Genomic DNA, 9,500 nt, shown 5'->3' with positions numbered 1-9,500 from the left:
CGTAGGGAGCGGCCCCAGATCCCTCTCTTGCCTCGGGTCGGCGGCGGCCGAGGAGGATGGAACCCTCCCGGATGCGGTGGGGAGAGCAGCTCCTTCCCGCCGGTGGAGGGGAAATACTGCCATTGTTCGCAGATGAGTAAAAAAGCCGCCGAGCGGTAGCAGCTTCTCGGCCGCTCTTTGCGGGGGAGGCAGAACTAGAGCAGCTTTATTTCGCAGCACTGGTGAAACTGTCTTCCTTTTTCATTTAATTTTTTTTTAATTATTCGTTATTCTTTTCTAGTCATTAAAAAAGTCACGCAGCTCTTTAGAGAAGGAGCTGCCTTTTGGTAAGGAAGTATGGATGAAATACAACTTTTCTGGGTTACAAGTAGTTCACTTTTCTAGTTATTTTTTTTACCCTTCGTCTTTCTCAAAAAGCCGTGTGCCTACTTTCCTACCGAAATCTGATGTTCGTAGCAGTTTTGTGTGCCGTCTGCCCTACTTGTGCCTCCTGCACGTCTTCAGGTTGTGTTGCCCCAGATTGCATTGTTCCCGCTCTAGAATGTAAATAACTGAGAACTATGCTTTCACACATTTACTGGGTTTACTGAATAGTGCCCAAGTGTATTCCTGTCTGCCTTACAGAGAACTGGGACACAGGTAATAGGTTATGGAAGTCACAATTAATTTGGATAGCAATATATAACTATCTCGGGAAACTTTGATTCTTCAGATATTTATTGATAAAGTAATTCACAAGTTAGTAATCTCATGAAGTTATACTGTAAAAGAGTGTCATACCAGAGAGCAGGTGATGGAGAGGACTTATTTGTTCTTAGTTTCTCTACATGTGAAGGTTCCATCCTTAGAGTTGAAAACCCATTATATGAATTTAAATGGGGGTGAACCCTAGGAGAAATACTATTGAGCATAAGAGTGCATCTCTTCAGTTTCTTGAATAACTTGGCTTTGTTTTAATCAGTTCCAGGTAAAAGTGATAACAAATCAATTTTTTTAGAATAAAACAATTTGAGTCCAGTAGTGTTTGTTTACATTCCTATGTGCAGATGCCCTTAGAGTAGAAAAGTTCTGTGCTCTAAGTATAGTGCAGACAGGTACTGTCAGAATAAAAGTGATAGGTACTGTGTTGTGCTTACAGAGTCCTGGTTGTTAATATTGATATTCCCTATAGCCATGATGCAAGGGAGGATGAAGATGCAGATGAATAGAGTCTTGTGATAATGTGGTTTAGCTTATTCTAGCAGTCAGGAGACCCTTCTCCTCTTTTCACTGTATTCACCCCAGTTGCTCACCTGCTGGGGCTGTGTTTCTGTAGTTCGCTACTTCAGTTTGTGAACCTTGCAAAATATAGGGCAGAAAAGTGAGAAGAGGCTAGGTGCCCCTTTTCCTTCAGCTTGGCTTTGGGTGTTGTGGGTTTTTTCCCCCAAATTTTGCTGTTTCTTTTGGAGTTTCATTTTTGTGACTTTTATGTCTCAGGACCTGCTTAGTTGAACTATATTGCTTTAAAATAGGAAGCTTTACTGGAAGAGATTGACACCGCTTCCCTGTTTCCTTCTGTCAAGTATGGAAGAAGGCTAGTTGTTACTTTCTACAATCTTTCTTACTACTTCAAATTCTGATATCATTGTGAGGGGTCCTCTATAAGCTTCTATTCGTGAATTACAGTTTCTTTGAAGCTGACATCTTAAATTGTTAAGACAGGACGTGATTCTGCATATCTGTGGATGACTGAAAATAACAGTTGAGAAGATGCTGTATGGAGAAAGTTATTTGCATTGTTAATTTGTTTATGTAGCCAACACTTTATGGAACACCATATTTGTAAGAAGAAATTATGTGTGAAGCAATAAGCTATTGTTCTTTGATTGTGCTGTGCTATGTTAATTTCTTACCAGTATTTGTTTGAGTTCAGCTACAGGAACCCTTTCCACTAGTCTTGCCAGTAGCATGAACTGAAAAATATACTGTGTAGTTTTGTCATTTTTGTAGGTACAATGTAACTGTATTTATAAACAACCTGGAACAAAATTTGTTTGCATCTGTAGTAAACAGATTAGGGTTTGTGGCTGGATGAGCTTCTCTTGGTTGTTTTGTTTTGTTCTGGGCCTCAAGGTACTCATCCTTGAGGTGGTTCTGGGATTTTATTATTTTTTTTTTAATGCCCTTTTCCAGGAGAAGGTGGGGAGGGATGTTCTGCTTGATTAGCACTAAATGAACCACAGATTGTAAGGGTGAAATAAAGACCACAGAGCCATGGGTTGACAAACTGGCTAAGATGGATGACAACTGAGAACTCTTGGGTTGTGTTTAGTGTTGGTTGCAATGAGCTGACTACACTTGAAGTCAGATCTTTTTAGTGAAACTGCATCTTTCCCATTCCATCTGGAGCTCATCAAAACTGTCTGTCAGTGTTGCCTCTTCCATTAACTTATTGTTCATCATAATCGTATTCTTTGTCCTTGGGCTGACAGCTTTACTCAATTTGGCTCCCATCAGTTGTATATTTTTTTGTAAGTTGTGCTTGCTTTTTTTTGGCCTTTTTTTGGAGGAGGGGTTAACTTGGTTGAGTCACTTTCCGTTTTCTGGCTTCCTCATCCAGCAGTCTTTCATACTTATTTAAAGTCTTGTTTTGAGACAAGTCTCATAAATTTAATACTTCCTGCATACATTGCTTGTGACCTGTAAGAATTGCATGGCTTATTTTACTTTGATCACCTCCCTACATGTGTTACACATTCTTCAAGAAAAGAGATCTGTGCTGCATACAAGAACTGCACTATCTGCATACAAATGGCAGAGGCTGGCATTCTCATAGTGACAGAAGACTGCAGTAAGATTAGTGGCACTTTAGCAAATATTAGGATGTGGGTTTGTGCACAAAAACCTAGAGTATTAGTGCTTGATACTGAGATAATGAGGAGCCTATGCATGAGGCCAGCTTGGATCTGACTCAAGGTTGCCTGCAACTTTGACCAGCAAACTGGGTTACTTCCCTGCAGTCATGAAGATCTATGTGACCATGAATGTCGAGTTCTCTGATGCTCTGATCAGCTCTTCCCAGTTTATTTTCACATACACACGTGCATAATTAAGCATTAAAAACTGCTTTTATTATGCATACTATACATAGTATACATACAAAAATCCTTATGACCAAGCAGAGGATGCAAAACAATTTAAGGATCTCTTATTTTAATGCTGTGGGAAAAGTGCTTGCTTTGTTTATACTCTGAGTATACTTGTATAGTTGTATTGTGGATATGTCTAAACATGCCTGTAGTGTTCTAGTTTGATATTTAAATGCTAACAAATTAGAAATGAAAGAGTTTTGACTTTGTATTTTGTAACTGGATAATAAAAGTGATTTAGATAGAGTAAGCAGCTAAGCAGCTAATTATCTGGAAACCTCTGTGGCTACAGATTCCTAGGAACGTGTTAGTTTACTCTCTTGACTTCTTGTCTATAACACAAGAGAGAAAAATATTTTTTTTTGTGTAATAAATAATAAAAGCTAGCCTTTAATGGCTGCATAAAACAGGTTATTAAAACCAGCCTTTATATCAGGAGGACAGTTGTCTCATTATGGGAGGGAACAGACAGATTGTGGTATAATAAATTTCTACTCAGAAGAGCAGCACTGTCCTGGTCGTGAAAAATATAAACTGGCAGACCTGCATTTATTACGAAATGTATGCGCAATACCTCATTGCATATGTATTTCATCAGTTCTGTTGATCTGTCGGAAGGGACCTGGTGAAGAGATACAACCTTTGTATATTTGAAAATACCGAACTATAAAGAAGACTCAAGACTATCTCATACGGTGCCTTATCTCTGTTCTAATGCAGACAGCAATACTACCTTCATTTAATTTATACTTTTGACTACTTGTAAATTTTTAGTTATTCTATTTGACAAGGGATCAGATTGCTTAAATTTTAGTGGTGTGCCAGTTGTAGAGCTGAGAGAGGTTGGGCTTGTAGAGTAAACATGCATCTCAGTCTAACAAACTTGTCCACCTTGGTGGATGTTACTGCCACAGGCAGTGTGCTATTTTAGAAACATCAAAGGCCGGCTGTTTTGTTAAGGCTCCTGTCTGTGTTCAGGCAGCTAATCAAGATTTTTGCTTATGTCTTTAACTTGTTATTCTTAAGGACCTGCAAACTTTTTCAAGTGAGGATGCTAATGTGTATTCTTGACCACATATACTGTAAGTTGAATAAAAAAAGTGAGAAGGGAGAAGCTGGATAATTTTTTTTTCTAATGTTTTTCAGAAACTAGCAAACTTTAAAAATTTTTATTTATATCACCAATTTCTTCTTTAATGTCTTTTTTTGGAGGGGTAATTTAGTGTTTAACTCTTAAATTGAACAGAGTTGAGTGGAAAAAGCAAGTCTCAGCTGTAGGTACAGTTTAAAGAATTTTTTTTTTTTTTAAATACTTTCCAAAGCAGCACTTGTAAAGGGGATGACCAGTTCTCTGCAACTCAGAGGTATGGCTGCTAAGTTCCAAAAAGAAATAACATTTTTAGTTTGTCCCTTCTGGACATGACTGTGATGTTTATAGCTTTCTTATTCAAATGTTGCAAACCACTGCAAGCAGTAATTAAAATAAAAAATACTGGGAAAGGACTGAGTAACTAGAAGTGTAACAGCTCATTTGGTATTAATTTTTGAGACCATATGTCTTCATACCCATTTTGTTCACCCAGTCCAATGTAATAGCACAAAATGTGGAATTTCAGTCCTAATTTTCCAGAGCAGATGATACAGTATTTCAGACTGTGGTCTAGTTAAAACAGAGGCTTTGGAAATATATTGCTACTCATGAATCGGTTGTAGAGGGTGCCAGAATAACAGTGCTGACTTTGTTTCTTATCATGTTTATCTGTAATATTGTGAATTACTATAATTGAGCAGAAATAATTTCTCTTCGTGGTTGATGGTCTTCTCTTAACTGAGGAAATTGGAAGAGGTCAAAAAATATTCCTCGTACAGGCAGAGAATTTGTTGAAATAGCTAAGACTAGAGAAGTAAAACTTCCTGTATTCTTTTTCTTGCTTTCGTGCATCTAGGAAATAAGGGCATGTTTAGGTAAGTTTCCATGGTACACCTATGAAGGGGGAAGGGTTGTTGAATCTTGTGCAACAGCCATCAAGAAATCTCTTCCGTCTACACTTGTTGCTGACTCATATTATTCTTAATCATCTTGCCACACACCTTGCTGACAGACTGGTAACTGAATGAATTCTGTGCTGGCTGCAAAATCAGCACAATGTAAGAAGAGACTATGGTGAACATCATCAGGTCTTCTGTTGGGTCTTTACTGATTTAAATTAAGGCACCAACGCTGTCAGGCACTTTAGTCCACCCCCAGATGACATGCAGGCTGTGCTGCCCTGATAATTCTCTCTCTCCTTTGATGGTGACCTGAAAGCACATGTGATAAAAACTGATGTGTTTCAGAGGAGTTTCTTGCCACTAGGGAAGTGCAGTAGAGCTGTGGACTGCTGCCTGCTCTAGTATTTTGGCAATGCTGACCTCAGCCTTCTCTGAGAGATAGGTTGTTGGTGTACACCTGCTCTAAGACTGGTGACTGCCTGTTTGGATCTGTCTATCAAGACTGAATTCTACTTCCCTGAAGTCATCATCCATACACACAGATGACTAGAATTACTGCACATTTAGCAGAGGATTTTCTTAATTGCCTTGTGACATCATCCTTAATCTTGCTGTAAGATGTCATGTTTAGGCCTGTCCCAAGCAGTTCTTTGAATATACTTTCGTTAGCTACAGTGACAGGAGGAATCAAACTGAGGCAGAGAACTGGACAGACTAGGTGAAAATATGAAACCTTCACTTAATTTAATGATGATAAACTTAAGAAATTTTCTGTTGAAGTTTTAGAGTGTATTGGGACAGTGCAGTTTACTGAGGACCAAATCTTCTTGATTGGCAATGCCAAAACTTAATTTATCTGTTTTGGCTTTTTATTTTAGTGATACCCTCACTGTATGGATAGCATTTGATAATGAATATTTTTGTATTTTCAAGTCAGCAAAGCATCTGATGGTGGTTGTGGATATATTGGGTTTTCTATCAAGATTCCTCGCTTTGCAGCCTCTTTTCTGTGGAATCCAACTTGACTCCCTCTAGTCACTGTATCTGGTACCTTGAACTATTCTATGTAGGATGTCAGTGTGGGTTTCTACATACAGATTCACAAGATAGTAGACCCTGAAATATTGCTGATATAAAAATCTGGTGAGGTTGTTTCTGTTCTGGATCAGGGTGGAAGATTCCAGGAATACTCTGTATGTAGGCTTTTGAAGTCCAGCTTTAGCATGTGTCAAAGCAACCTGTGAAAGTCAGTATAAGAGCTGAAGGTTAACATTAAGCACTGCTTGGCCTTCCTAAGCTTTTTGTTGGACCACTGTTATTCGCTTGAGAAGATACTGCCTTCCTGTCAGACATTTAGATGGCACCTCTCACACAGATTGGGCTGTTTGATTGCAAGTGATTGCTAGGATAGTAAAAAAGGACAGCAACATCCCGTTGTGGAGTTGATCACCATTGAATATGGTAAGTGGTGGTATATAAGATGAAAAATAGCAGCTATCAGAAGTAGTATTTTTTTTAATAGTTCCTTAGCACAAATATATAACACCCAGCTTCATATTTGGAATTAAGCAATCTCACTGATTAAGTGATCCCACTGTGTTTTAAAAAAAGACTTATATGTGTTTTTGTGAGGGAGATTATTATAATTTACAGTCAGCATTTTTTATCCTTCTTTTAATTGTCTGTCTTTGGAGATAGTACAACTATCTATAATAAAAAGTAATATGGCTTGGTGATAGCACATCACCAGATTGAGGCAGTTGGTGCTCAGGACCCTCTGGCTACCTAACACACTGTTTGCATGGTCTACTTCAGACTAAATTTAGTCTGGTCTTTTGGGCCAAATATTCCTACCACATTTACGATTCAAAGCTGGCTGAAGGACCACTAATTGATCTTGACCCATGTGTTCCCATTTAGTTGGTAGGATACAGTTGTTGAGCACATGAAGCTGAGCTTCTGGAAGGAAACTCTTGTTTCCATTTCCTCTGAAAGGAATCTAGTTTACTTGGCCAGAACTGTGCTGTAACCTGTACCAACCCAAGAGAGAAGGGAGTGATTCACTCCAAAACCCCACGATGCTTTTCTGAACCAAAATGTTCCAGAAGCAGCCTTGATGCTGTAGAATAGTCCCTCTGTAGCCCATGAATAAATAAATGTTTAATGAATATGAACCCTTGGGTTTATTAAATTTAATGAAACAAAACAGAATTCTGTCCGTCTGGCCCCTCTGTGAATGTGAAGCTAAAAATCAAATTAGGAATTCAGTAGAAATCTGAAAGGTAGAATGCTGCATTTCTCAACAGAGCTCTTGAAGCTTGGTCTGTTCACTCTACCAAATGTTTTAATGGAAAAAAAGATTTCCTTGAGAATTAATGTTAGAGTCTCATTTTGCATGTTGCTAATGTCTCTTAATTCTGAGAGTAGGGCTTGTGGGATTTTTGGATTTCTGTTAATATTACAAGGGCAAAAGCATTGCAAAACAGTGGCCAGAGGTATTATGGATTTTATTTTTCCTTGACAGTTTAGAATCTAATAGAAGTCATAAGCATTTTATATACTTTAATGTGGATGAAACTGTGAGTTGGCTTTTCAGCAGGGATGTTGTGTAGGTGTTGAATCAGACATACTGTGTCTGTGGAACGTGGCAGCTATCCCAGCATTTTGTTTCAAGTTTTAAGAGTGTTTAATGTTAAATATTATCAAGGTGTCTTTTGTATTTTAGGAAGCTGAATATGGTGGACATGATCAGATTGATTTATATGATGATGTAATTTCTCCATCTGCGAATAATGGAGATGCCCCAGAAGATCGTGATTACATGGATTCTCTTCCACCGTCTGTTGGGGATGATGTAGGTAAAGGAGCTGCACCAAATGTTGTCTATACATATACTGGAAAAAGAATTGCCTTGTACATTGGAAATCTTACTTGGGTAAGTATCCTAATACTGTTCAGGTGTAGAGAGGAATTTTAGAATTAACACAATTATTTGTAAATATTTTTTGGCTTAAAAATTGTTTTATATGACACATTAAGAGTACAGCTGAGCAAGTGGGGTTTTTGTTAATTTTTTTTCTTTTATCTGAAATATAGTAAGCCTGTCTGGAGCTCTCTTGATGTCTGAAAAATCGGGCAAATCTTCAGTAAATATGAACTTTAAAGTTTCCTCTTTTGTTTTTAAGTGTTATGAAGGGATATTTGTGCTGCCATCTTTTTAAGGTTTTTAGAGAACTGAATGAAAGAGGAGAACAAGTTTAAACTAGCGAATACTCTATGCCTGCAGATACTTTAAGGCTATTGAACAAACATACTTTTTAGTAAACCCTTGCTGAAGTTTTTAGTTTAAAAAGGAACTGAAAAGTTCTCTGGGATTTTTTTGAAATGACTTATTACCTTTTTCCAGGCCCTTTTCCAGCTTTCCTTTTTCCAGGGCAGTGACTTGCAACAAAACTGTTTTCATGTATTTACCTTCAGGCTTATTTCTGCTATCCTAGCAGTAACAGATTTGGGATAACTCACTGAACTACAGTTACCCTTAAGACAATTACTTTTGTTAGAATTAAAGCATTTTAAAATTGATTGCAGTTAAGCAAACAAAGTGCCATAGCTGGTTGGTAACTAAATTATCTAGAGTTTATATCTATTTATATGAAATAAAATTCTTCCAAGTCCATGCATGAAAAATTTTCATTCAAGGTTTTTTCCTCCATCTGATGAATTTCTTGCTAGTGCTAAACTTGGAAAAGAATGCATAATGGATGCTTAGGTGTTTTTTCATTACTTCTTACAGTATCCTAATTTCAGGAGTAGGTAAGTAGGTAAGTAAAGGAGAAGTTAACTGTTTTACCCTTCTAAAATACATGAATGGAATAGAATGTACATGAATTAACTGAACTTATTCAAGTCAAATGTCACAATTTCTGGTGGCCTAATGTGTAGTGTTTTGTACCTATTCTTCATTATTTGGCTTCATAAATGAAGTTATCCACAAAAAGTGCATTGGTTTACTTTAGCATTGTTATTGTTTGTTTTCTTTGTGTTTACCTCTCAGAAAAGTAATTTGTTGACTTTTTAAAAGAAGCTTTGCTTTGAGAGAGATCAGATAAGTAGTTCAGAATCTTGAAAGCCTGGTTTGCATTTACCCTATGAAATTTAAAGAGGTGATGGAGTTACAGAAGTAGGAGAACCATAAGCATTGTTGTATTTTTGCATCTTCAGGCATAAGTGAAATTGTTAAACATTACATAGTAATTAATCGGAAGTTATAGCAAGTCAGTTTGGTTAGGTGGAAGCAGTTGTTTCTAACCATGATTTCTGTACTAGTTTCCCTTCTTTTGTCTGTAAATACTGCTATTTTTGTACAGATAATGCGTAGCT

The 9,500-nt window shown here is 37.5% G+C and overlaps 1 protein-coding gene across 1 annotated transcript in view; it reads left to right on the top strand.

The window, feature by feature from the left end:
• CPSF6 (cleavage and polyadenylation specific factor 6) overlaps window positions 1-9,500 on the top strand; it is a 55,353-nt gene that overhangs the window by 27,131 nt on the left and 18,722 nt on the right. The window contains exon 2 of the mRNA XM_026865162.1: window positions 7,846-8,055. Within this exon, the coding sequence (XP_026720963.1) occupies window positions 7,846-8,055 (210 nt within the window). The remainder of the gene's footprint in view (window positions 1-7,845; window positions 8,056-9,500) is intronic.

Source organism: Athene cunicularia (genome assembly GCF_003259725.1).
Source record: "Athene cunicularia isolate RWA chromosome 1 unlocalized genomic scaffold, athCun1 chr1_part2, whole genome shotgun sequence".
Lineage (NCBI taxonomy): Eukaryota > Metazoa > Chordata > Aves > Strigiformes > Strigidae > Athene > Athene cunicularia.
Note: the sequence above shows the minus strand (reverse complement) of the source record. Positions and strands in the feature narration are given on the sequence as shown.